This window comes from Oratosquilla oratoria, chromosome 16 (assembly GCF_046742065.1).
Source record: "Oratosquilla oratoria isolate Oo_2021 chromosome 16, ASM4674206v1, whole genome shotgun sequence".
In the NCBI taxonomy this organism is placed as follows: Eukaryota; Metazoa; Arthropoda; class Malacostraca; order Stomatopoda; family Squillidae; genus Oratosquilla; species Oratosquilla oratoria.
Genome location: NC_134792.1, coordinates 28,991,224 through 29,003,646, shown reverse-complemented (window position 1 = coordinate 29,003,646; position 12,423 = coordinate 28,991,224). Strand labels below are relative to the sequence as shown.

At 40.2% G+C, this 12,423-nt stretch overlaps 1 protein-coding gene across 3 annotated transcripts; it reads right to left on the bottom strand.

Moving 5' to 3' along the window:
* Nucleotides 1-2,325: 2,325 nt before the first annotated feature.
* On the bottom strand, nt 2,326-10,266 carry Tfb4 (transcription factor B4). 3 transcript variants are annotated; one of them, XM_076199429.1, is made up of 5 exons: nt 10,180-10,266; nt 7,405-7,630; nt 7,073-7,298; nt 3,648-3,802; nt 2,326-3,412 (listed from the first exon to the last, which is right to left on the bottom strand). In XM_076199429.1, the coding sequence occupies exons 2-5, from the start codon at nt 7,609-7,611 to the stop codon at nt 3,158-3,160; spliced, it is 843 nt and encodes a 280-aa protein (XP_076055544.1). In that variant the 5' UTR covers nt 7,612-7,630; nt 10,180-10,266; the 3' UTR covers nt 2,326-3,157. The 3 variants fall into 3 exon arrangements, with proteins under 3 accessions (XP_076055544.1, XP_076055541.1, XP_076055543.1); XM_076199426.1 differs by having other exon boundaries at nt 10,065-10,249; XM_076199428.1 differs by having other exon boundaries at nt 10,069-10,239.
* Nucleotides 10,267-12,423: the final 2,157 nt, after the last annotated feature.

Here is a 12,423-nt window from a genome sequence, read left to right as displayed (position 1 = left end):
AATGGCCCTCAATATCCTCATCAGTTCCCTTGAGATAACTCTTGTAATCCATCCATATGAGAATTCTAGTACTCTATTTCTAAGTCTTGTATTGGTCCAGGTCCCCAGCCATTCTAGCAGCATGGTCCAGCACAATACTTTCCTGTGTCTTGTGCAAGGCCACACCACTCTTAGACCTTGGATACTCTCCAATTCACTCCTTGTCAGCCTTCAGTTTCACATTTGAAGGTGTCCCACAGTTCTTCAGGGTCCTCAAAAGTGCCAAATTCTACAAATTAGAGGTTGCTTCCATATATTCCTGAATTTCTCCAGATGAAATCCAGGTGGGTTACATCTCAGGATTTTCTTGTACTTTATACAGACAATGTTGTGACCACAAGTCTATGATTAGTATCACAGAATTCAGCACTCTGTTATACCCTGCAGTTCTGCAGGATCTTCCAACAAATACAGTACAAGCTCTTTTAACCGGCACAAGTGGGACCAAAGACGTGCCGGAAAGGGGAAATCCCGGTTACGAGAAGGAATATTAAAAAAATACATTTATTGCCTTTATTCATAGAGTATTTAAATAAAATTCATTCAATGGCTTCTCTTTTGTTGTTTATTTATTTAGCAGTATATTCATATTTATATATATTTATTTATTTTCATGAAATCATGTATGTCTCTTTGTTTAGAATATTTGTCTCTCTGCATTAAAAATTCATTTTGAAGACAGTGAAGAGACATCACGACGTGAGTCCCCATGTAGGTGCACTGCTCCGCAAACTTGATAAATGTTGCCAATCCTTTAGCGGCATCCTTCCACGTTACTCTTGGCTCTGGGTCATCTTCCTCTTCACTATCAGCCTCTGTTTCCTTACCATGCTTCTCCTCAATCACTGCCTGAATGATTTCGTCGTCAGTTAGTGTGGGGGTGATAGCTTCGTCATTGTCGACCTCCATCCACTCCTGAAGAGCTTCATCAGTGACGCTAAGCTTAGCACTACCACGCATATCCTTCAACTCAGCCATCACTGCCTTCCTTTGTTTCACAACGAAACCTTATTACAGTGGGCACTGGGCCTGACGGAGCGGCGGGATTTGTGGGAGATGGCGGGAAAGATGCGCGCTACCTCTGGTGGCGGCGGGAGTGGCGCGGGAATTTTAAATTTTATTTTTTCGAATTTTTACATTTTTATTTAAAATTGTTATTTCCTCGTGAATAATATGCCGGTTATAAGAAGGAGCCGGATACGAGAATAATGGATAAAAGAGCTTTTACTGTACTAACAATTATGAAATCAATCTCATTTGCAACTTTTCCAGCATTGCTGTACTAAGTCCATCAGTGTGGCTCTTACCTCTGAAACCAGGAACCAGCAATTTTCAGCCTTCTGAACTTAGCAAGGTTCAAGAGAAAACTGTTAATTCTCCTGGTTACAGAGCCATAAGGACCAATACATACTTCATAGCCAGCTCTGTTGGTGCCAGGAACTGCAGTGAAGTCTCATGGTAGACACTGGTCAACTATAGTCATGTTTGGTATAGAACATATACTTCTCTATAAGTTCACACGCCTTGGTAGGAGTATATACTGTAATAAGAGATGAAGTCCAAGTTGTAGTTCAACCTCTCCAACATTATATGTTCAACAACTGAAATAACCTTTACAACAGTATGCATCAGTTCTGTATGCCTAAAGGTTGGGGTTTAAGAGGTCATGAACACAAATTGAGAGAAAGCCAATAGGGGCTATCCATCCTGGCCTGAATAGAGGAAGAGTTATGTTGCCAGTCCAAGGGGGCACCTCAGTGCAACCACAGCACAGGAACATAACTCAATTTCCAGGACTCCTGTCTTCAGGCCCTGCAGGAATGCCACAGATGGTAAACACATGGGTCAGTGACCCTTAATGAGGTTAGATGACCATTGATTCAAGAGTTTATTTGCCCTTCTGATGTTTTTTCCTCCATTTGGGTGTCCAAAACACCCTCCTCACTGATGAATGACCAACAAAACTACTATGTGGCAGGTAGTACTGGGTTACATGGTACCAGTAGGGCAACTGCCTCACCTGATTGGTGGATAGATATGTGAAAAATTGATCACTGAAATGAAAATGTGGACCTATTCCAAAGACCAAGTAGGCTACTGGTCCCTTGGGGTCACACCTCCAAGTGGATATTGGATCAAATGTGATGGTTTCTGAAATCTTGGCTCTGTAGGATTTCTTGTTCTGCTGATCACAGGCTCCCCATCATAATCTTAGACCTATGGAAAGTCCACCACTTTGTTGCCAAAATACTATAAAAGTGTATACTACAAGAATACAAAATTAAATGCGAGATCAAATGTTTATTCATAATATCATCAAAAACAATATGAAAATATTACCTGAGACCATGATAATCTACTATTGTTAAATTCACTGGATGTTGCTGTCATGCAGTCCATTTCCACAAAATATTCATATTTTGCTGTTAAAATACATATACAAGTAACCTGTATTTTGACTTTGCATTGTACCAACTTAAAAATAACATGGTTATTTTTTACATCAATTCAAAACAATGTGATACAACCAAATCAAATCTCATGGCTGGCTTAGTTTTAAGTTTCTTGATCCACCTATAGGAGTTTGCCATTTAGTTAACTTCCACTACACTTCTCAAGTTACAGCAACATACTCACACTTTCCCACCATATTGCCACACTACATCAGCCACACTCTTTTTACTATTTTGGAAAAAATTATTGAATATAAAATAAAACAAAATTCTTGGATTCGACAGAACAACCCTCATGAAACTATACAACAAAGTGGAATCAAAATAAGCAGATTCTTTAATTCAATGGCTGAAAAGTCCATGAGTTGTTTTCATTGAAATGATACTAAAAATAAACCAATTAATCCAAACTTCATCTGATACTGTGAGCAATCTAGCTTTTAATGAAATAGTAAAAATACAGGGAAAACTTAAATGCAATAAAGGTATATTACCTTGAAACTTGCACAAATTATATAACCAAACTCATACAAAATATCAGGACTGACTACATTTAATAATGTTAAGTTTGAAATGAAAGATATCAAACTATTATTTCAACTACCTAAAGTTTCCGTGGAAATAAAAAAAAAATCACAGTTTAACCAAAAAATCTAAACGTAAACTCATCTCTTTTTCTTGACGGGTTTTTTCATTGGCCTTTCTGATGGGAACAAAACATTACAAGTAGAACAAAGAGGCACAGCCTTGCAGTATACAGAAAGGCAATTGGAACACACATTCCCCATGTCAACCAAACAACGATGGCAGAAGCAAGCAGCTCGATAATCTACACTGTCAGGTGGTGGGGCATTGAGTTTCTTCCTAACTTTGACATCAGCATGGTAGAGTAAAAGCAAGGTTTGCATGAGATCTTCAACCTTAGTAAAAAGGAGACATACACATGTGAGAATTAAATACAAATAAATTTCTATACATTAATCTAAATTCAGTATTTTTTTCAAACAGGCTAAAGAAATTCCTCTTCTCTTCACATTGGTAATATACAGAAAACATAAAAAGATGAAACTTATCAAGCGAGACTAAAATAGATAACCTAAAAAATGTAACATATTATTCATTATTAACAAGTCATACAATGAAACTATTAGGTACCTGTGTTACTTTGTGGTAGACTCCACCTGTAATATCTGCTCCTTGTTGAAGAAGCCCACAGTCATTACCAAACACGCAAACATCTATTGCAGTTCCATTCTTCTGGGCAGTTAGATATGTATTAACATAATTGAGATACTGCCCACTTGTATCGCCTGAAAATAATAAATTAACATAACTCTACTCCATAGACTTATTATAAAAGTGGTTTTGTGGCCATCATATGGAGTACTAACTGCTAAAATTTTAAGCAGTCAATACTTTACGAACAAAAGTTGACACCCCTACAGACCAGTCACACAGCATTCTTTTGTGACTGGAGACTAACTTCCACTAATTAGGAATGCTGACCACATTTAATTTCAATACGTTCTTTCTACTACCATCCTTAAATCTCTCTTTTATTACCCAAATACCTCTATTCTTCTTTAGCACTCTGTGCTTTGGGACAAGAATACCACCACATTCCTCCAAGTGTCATAAAAGGAAATTAAATTTGTCTTTGCCACCACCTTCATTGTACAAGTATGTAGTATTCTTGTGGTACTTGAAAGTACTCATTGATATAACTGGGTATCAGAAAAAGAAAGGGGAGAGAATACAACATTCCCTCAATCAACTATCTCTTTACCCCTCAACTTATTCAATATATCTTTATCTACTATCTATATACTTACTATCATCTACTGTCTATATACTAAGAGCTTTTCCCCCTTATATGGGAGGTAGCTACATTAAAGGCACATACCTAATCCCATCTGCTACCCTTTTCCCCCTTCTCATCTTGGGTCCTTATGGATGACCTGTCATCCCTATATTCCGCCCCCTACCCTGGGTCAGAGGCAATGACGCAAGAAACATCAAGGCCACTTTACTTAATCAGCGACCACCCCCGTCCCCTCATGCAGTAAAAGAGAAGATAGGGAGAAATCCCTTCGTGCTGGATCAAAATATCATTCACATGTTATCACCCCTTAACCCTCCCCTAATTGCATAACAGTATCATCTATACACAGTCACTCTCCACTCATCCCTATCTCATGCCTTCTCCCTTCCTTGCTCAACAGACATTCCCTTCACCCCATCCATCCATCTCATCCTCAGTCGTCCCCTCAAGTTCACTCACCCCCATCTCTGCCTTCCACACTTCTTTTACTAATCTTTCATCACTCATCCTTTCCATGTGTCCAAACAATCCCAATAATCTTTCAACAGCCCTAGCTGCCCTCTCCTTTTCCACTCCTGTTCTCCTCCTCACCTCCTCTTTTCTCACTCTATCCAGCCTAATATCCCCTACCGTACTTCTCAGACATTTCATCTCAAACACATTCAAACTTATCCTCCCTGCCTCTCTTAAATACCAAGTCTCTGCCCCATACAATGCCATCGGCACAATCACTATTATCTATTACTGTCTACTATTAATATCAATACATGGTAAATACATACATATACCAAAGGCTTTTTCTCCCTTACAAGGGAGGTATCCAAAAAACAAAGGTATAAATTCACTCCCATCCATTCCATCCCCACATACTCCACTCTCATTCACCCTCCTCCCTCCCTCTTATTGCGGCTCCTCCTGGATAAAGGGTCATCCCTGCATCTCGCCCACTGCCTTGGGCCAGAAGCAGTGTCCCAAGACACAGCACATCCACAGCAAGGCTGCTTCATATGATCACCAACCCCCCCTCACCATTCCCTCATACAGAAAAAGAGAAAACAGAGAGAAATCCCTTCAGGGTGCGTCAAATTATTTTTCACACATAATCCCTCACCCCCCCATCCCCCACCCACTTCTTTTCATGCATCACAGCATCATCCCTACACAACTATTCTCTCTTCACTCCTATCTTCTGTCTTCTCTTATCCTTCTTCAACAGACATTCACCTCTTTCTCAATGCCCTTTTTACCCCATCTATCCATCTCATCCTTGGTCGCCCCCTCATGTTAACTCCTACCTCTGCCTTCCTCACCTCTGCCTTCCTCACCTCTTTTACTAACCATTCTTCACTCATTCTTTCCATGTGTCCACACCATCCCACCTTTACCTTAAACCATTCACTCTCTCCATTTCTTATTCTAACACAGGCTCTACTACTATTGTAAAAACTCTTGACTGCTCTTAAAAGCTTCCTTCCTATCCCATATATCTGCAATACCTCCCACAGTGCCTTCCAGTCTACTGTCATAAGCCTTTTCCAAACCTATAGACCTAAAAAACATCCTTACCTTTTCCAAAAGGTTTCTCACATATCTGTCTTACCACAAAAATCTGATCCACACAACCCCTACCTGTCCTAAGCCAACACTGTTCCTCACCAATTACTACCTCTGTTCCTCTCCTAATCTTCTCAATCAAAACCCTCCCAAAATACTTCACAATTACTCAGCAAACTGATCCTTCTGAAACTACTATGCTCACACTTGTCCCTTTCCCTTGTAAAGAACAGTTATTGTTGCCACGGAAATGACAAATAGTGATTAACCAACTTTATAGTAGGACAGTGTAAAGTAACCCAAAACAACCAAATCTCAGGTACAAAAAGTTACAATGGAGTCCCACAAGGTGCAGTACTTTCAATATTACTGTTCAACATCTTCATGAGTGATCTCCCAACTCCAGAACCAGTACTAAACATCAATGTTCTCTGCTCCCAAACATCACACAAATAATGGATTAAAAAAGACTAATTATTGTTACTATAAATATAAACACAACTTTCAACAAGGTCACCAGACACATACTATTTCCGTATACCCATTCACACCTCATGCCACCTACGTAGGTGTCATTGTATTGAGAAGGTGAAAACTTGAGAAAACAATTATCATTCTATAATTCTTCCACTCATAAACCCACACTGCTCTTCCCCATTTACTCCCCATTCCCTTCACTATCCTTCATCTAACACATGCCCACATTCAACAGACCAGTCCATCTAAACCACTACAATCATACCTGTCTCCTCCTTATACAACAGAAATATGAATGCACTCCTCCAATCCATTATCACTTACTACTACCACCCTGTAGTTGGGGGCAATACCACTACCCTGTTCCCCTGCATAGCATAAAAAAATAACTAAATAGGCCTCTTCCATTACATTTTTTTTTTTTTTTTTGCAAAAGGGGAGTTTACAACCAATGACTATTCCCCTCCTCACCCAAAAAAAAGTGATGAAAATATTCACACACAAATGCAACACAGACAACAATCCATCGTCTCTTCCACAGTTGATTGCTAGCTACTAGGCTGCAGGTTTCCAGTCAGTGAAACTTCAGATAACAGTTAGAATTGATTTGTACTGACATTCAAACTCCTTAAATGTTAACATATCTCACTGACAAATTTATCATTGACAGTGCAATTGAGGGAGACTTCTTGCACCCAATATTCAAAGCTTTGCAGAAAGCCTTTACCTGAAGACTTGACGATGAGTATCCTTGAACTAATCTTCTTGGTAATACTAAGTTCCAGTTCCATCCTTTTGATATAACAAAGGGCTCTACTGATTGCTCCAGACAATAAAGTTTCTGTGTATTTGGCATCTTCCTTAGTGAAATGTATCATTGACCTAAATTCCTGTTCAATGCTCTCATTTACATGACCTAACAACTCTAGTCGACCATCTTTTTGACGCTCAATCTGAAAAAATCAATATTTTACATTAAGTAAAGGCAGTGCTGGTATTCCACTCAAGACTGCAGTATAATGAAGGTTTCTCACAATACAATATGACATCTATGCTTACCCCTACATCATGTACAGTAGGATACAAAAACTTTGTCTCTTTGTGACTTGCAGCCAAAACTGCAATTCGATTCTTGACACTTGTTGCAAGGTAAGTGTTTGCAAAAGCCATGCATGCATTGAGGTAATGTTGCATAGCTCCACCTTGCAATACCAGCTGGGGGTGAAAATCTATCACCATGACTAACATGCATCCTTCTTCTGCCATGATTAAAGGTACAAGAAAACTGCAAAGAGGTAATGAAAGTAAGTACATCAAATCCACAATAGGTGACCCACTCATGGTGGATCTCTAAGAGAGACATTGGAAAGAATCACCTCCCTGATGTCCATCTTAAAGCTCCATCAACACCTTCACTTCCATCTAATGGGGAAGCCCCGATGGCCTGATACTTGGTCTCTATCAACTCACCACTTTACCCCCACTTTTTCACAACAGGAGAGCTGATACTTAGCAACTGCTTCCTTCCTCCTCCTGGTAGCCAGTAACACAGAGATAGACCTACATCAATACAACACAGAACAGTTCAAAGTTTCTTCCCAGAGACATCTATGGGGGGTCTGAAGACCACTGTGGGGTTTCAAGTTACTGTGGGGTTTCATGTTACTAATTTTTAAACTTACATATGAAATATATGTAAGTTACTGTGGGGTTTCAATTTACTAATTTTTAAACTTACATATGAAATATATGTAATATTATTGTTTAGATGGAGACTGAAGACAACATAATAACTTGGAAATTCTAGATGTCACTTGAATAATAATAACTAACCTCAAATTTCAGACCAGACAGCCACAGCCCCACATCTAGAGTAATCATTAAACAAAATGACCATGTGTTCAGATCTTCAATGGAAGACGGATATCAAAAAGATTCATTCTTGTGCCAGATGTACAATCCAATAGACCATGGTATACATATGATATTGCAGCCAAAATTTGAACCACAAAAAGATGGTTTCACACTGAACAAATAACTAATAATAAATAAATGTCTATACCAAGGACACAGCCAGAATTATAGATCAGAAGATGGGTGTAAAACAACTCCCTGTGTATAAATCTTCATCTTCCACCTACAGGTATACATAAAAGATTTCCTACTCAATTCTTTTTCTCTCAGTTCCTCAACCACCATGGATTAATGAATATTTGACATACATGATAACCAATCTATTCCTGAAATGTGTAGAAAAGTATATCCCACCAGAAAGAACGGTTAAAGCTACCATAGATATAAACATGGCTTTTGACAAGGTCTTTAGACACACAAACCAACTTTACAGCAGGAAAGCAATGTACAGTATCCCAAAATAACCAAATCTCAGGTGCAAAAAGGCTGGTAAAATTTTACTTTCGACCTTTGTTGGAATATAGCAATACAAAATTAAATAGTAATTTTGTAAATTAAAATGTATGAACGTAATATGCAATTTTGTGTGCGGAAATGAAAATAAAAAAAGTTGCTAAAACAGATTTCTTAAGTAACGAAGTTGTGTACTACGAATGGTACGCCATGTTTGTTATGGTAGATTCCGACGTCGGAGAAATGAAAGAACGATAAATTTGTCTAAACTAAAGTAAAGTAAAGTAAAGTAAACTAAACTAACCTAACCTAACCTAACCGGTAAAATTTTACTTTCGACCATTGGAGGAATATAGCCATACAAAAGCTGAGAGAGTGGTTGAAAAGCCCGCCAACGTCTCTCACGACGACGACGACGAGGACCAGCCGGATGATATCTAATTTGCAGGTAATGATTTATTAAACACAGGTTAGGTTAGGTTAGTTTAGTTTTAGACAAATTTATCGTCCTTTCATTTCTCCGACGTCGGCATCTACCACAACAAACATGGCGTACCATTCGTCGTACACGACTTCGTTACTTAAGAAATCTGTTGTAGCAACGTATATTTTCATTTCCGCACACAAAATTGCATATTACGTTGATACATTTTAATTTACAAAATTACTATTTAATTTTGTATTGCTATATTCAAACAAAGGTCGAAAGTAAAATTTTACCAAAAGGCTATAGCGTAGGATGGAAGTCTTCATGATGCAATACACCATAACCATTGCTGTTCAACCTATTCATAAGTGATCTCCCTATTTCAGAACCAAAACTAACACCTGTTTTCTCATATGCAAATGACTTGACAATAATAACCTAGGAACTAACTAGAATAATGGCTCAAACTTGACAGAATGGAAACTTCACCCCAGAAATCAAGTGACACACTTCATTAATTCATACAACCGTTACCATGAATAAAAAAAAAATCACCATAAAGAAAAATAAAATGGTTAAATTCCTCCACTAGAAAATTGCCCTAAATATCTAGGCCCCGTTTTTAATATTCGTATAACTTTCAGCCTACACACTTAAATCCTGGCAGCAAAAATCAGCAAGAAAACGAACCTACTAAAACGTCACTGGCACCGATTTTGAACAACAGAAACTCTAATGACCATCTACAAGCAATTCATCAGAACCACTTTCGATTAAGCCTTCACAGCATGGTTCCCATCAATCAGGATGGAACTACTGTTTACTGTTGAAAAAAATCCAGAAATTTCACGTTTGTCGTTTCGTTTGCATCAAAATTGTCAGCAACATTCAGAATGCAATGTACAATTAACAATATATCAATTACCTGCCTAATATCCCAATTATCTTATATAGAACTTTGTCCGTATGGTAAACATTAGGAATTCACTCGTATGTGACTGAAACAGGAGCTTGTTCACACTAAACACAGTGTCACATACATTTCACATTATTTCCAGTTTCTGTATTTTGTTTTTGGAACGCACACTCAGTATTACCAAGAAGAACAAGAATGTATTCAGATGTCTCAAAAAGAGCTAGATTTAGCTTTCTATCCGCTATATTTTACTCATACTGGGGTGTTAAATGCAGTTAGTACTTTAGAGACTGCTTTTGGAACCCCTACAGACTAAAGCCACACATTTGCCAATATTATGGTCAACTCTCCACTTATCTTATAAAGGAATGGTGAGACGCCTTTTGACCAATTTCCTTCTTCAAACTACCTCTAAACGACATAATCCAAAGAAGAAAAAATTATCGGCACAATTATACATTGGAAAACATGTATTTCATCAAACTTAAGAGCAAAATTAATTTGCCAAAATATACATGTCACAAAGTAGGGTTTGGTTGTCTCTAAACTCACGGATATATATCGGTCAATGCTTTAGGCGTTAAACAGGCCGTACATTAACACACTCTTCCATTTCATTCCATTGGTAGATTCTGAGTTTTTGAGTTTTTGTGACCCATACTAATTTTGTGGTTAGGTTGGGACAAGCCAGGGAAATGAAACTAACAATAACGCTAAGGCACACAAGATTTAATGAATACTAGGCTCGGAGGCCACGAATGAGGGCTCGTAGAGGGAAGGTCCGGAGTGAGAAGCCCTTTGTGTCGTGGGCTGAGAGCGAAGGGCCACAGGAGGGAAGGTCCACGGTGAGGGCCTTCAAGTGTCGTGGGCTGAGTGCGAAGGGCTACTTTAAGCTTGGAGATGTTGTGCCCGAGGCGACTTGCTGGAGAGAACTTGCGACTTTCTAGGTAAGACCACCCGCTTACGCGGGATCGGTTTTTGTGGGAGAGGAAGAATGTCTGTAAGAAAATGAAAAGATAGTGGTGTATAAAAGAGGGCTTTTGCCATCGGGCGATTAAGCGAGCGATTAGGAGCGGTTGGTGGTCGTGGCTCGGGAGAAATGGACAGGGAACTCGGACGGAGGCGCCGACGGCCGGGATTAGAATCACCAGAACTTTTTATCTCGGCAAGTCTCCGTCCTTTTAAAGGAAACTGGCGGCTCAGCGAGGTGCCCGGAGAACTTTTCCGAGTTTCTGATTGGCTGGCTGGCGCTGGCCGAGACGTCTTGCTAACTTCGGCGAATATATTGGCCCAGCTCGAGTTGTGTGACGCCGGGCCACACAGAAGACCAGTTCAGATACGGCACCTGGAGAGGACCTCGTCACCTTTTCCATGCTGACCCACCTTGGGCCAGCGGGTGACGAGGCACTTCTAAGGGTGATAAACGCGTCTTGGTGGACTGGCACGCTACCAACAGCCTGGAAGACGGCAATCATAACGTCAATTCCAAAGCCCAAAGAGCCTGGTGCCTATCGTCCCATCAACCTGACAAGCTGTATGGGGAAGACAGCGGAGAGGATGGTGCTAAACAGGCTGCTGTGGAAACTGGGCCTAATGCATGAACATGTAATGCTTACTACAAGGGCACTGGCACAGCAAACAGTCTAGCAACACTCCTCAATGCTGTCAGTGGCACACCGTCCATCGTGGTCTTTTTGGACTTGGAAAAGGCGTTTGAGCTGGCCAGCCCACTGGTGATATTAGACACTCTTGCTCGCAAGAGTGTAAAAGGCAAACTGCTTTCTTGGATTGCTAAGTATCTCAGTCACAGATCTGCGAAAGTAAGATTTCAAGGTCACATATCGGAGACCAGAATGCTGGCGAATAGCACTCCACAGGGAGGGATTCTTAGCCCCACTCTGTTTAATGTGTTCATCTCCAATATTCTGGAACTACCTCTCCCCAATGGGTTCAAGGTTATCTTTTATGTTGACGACCTTGCGCTCGTAATTACTGGAAAGCGGCGGTGTTTCAGCAGGGCCCAGCGCCGTTTAAGCACTGTAGCGAACGAATGTTGCAGGTTAGGGTTAGAGATCTACCCTTCAACATCGAAGGCCATGGCGTTAGGACTCTGGAATGAGAGGGAGCACCTCACCATCCAGGGCCTTAGGCTGGACTGGGTCCACCAGTTTCAGTACCTGGGGGTCTAGATTTATGAGAGGCTCACCTTTCAGAAGGAACTATCAGGGAGAGGCCGAAGGACACTTGGTCCCACACACCAGGTCCTTCGCACGTTCTAAGTGCAAGCAGTCCGCAGTTTGGTGGACTACGCTGCCCCAGCTCTCATAACTGTGGCGACTGCCACGCTTGCAGACCTAGACCCTTGCCA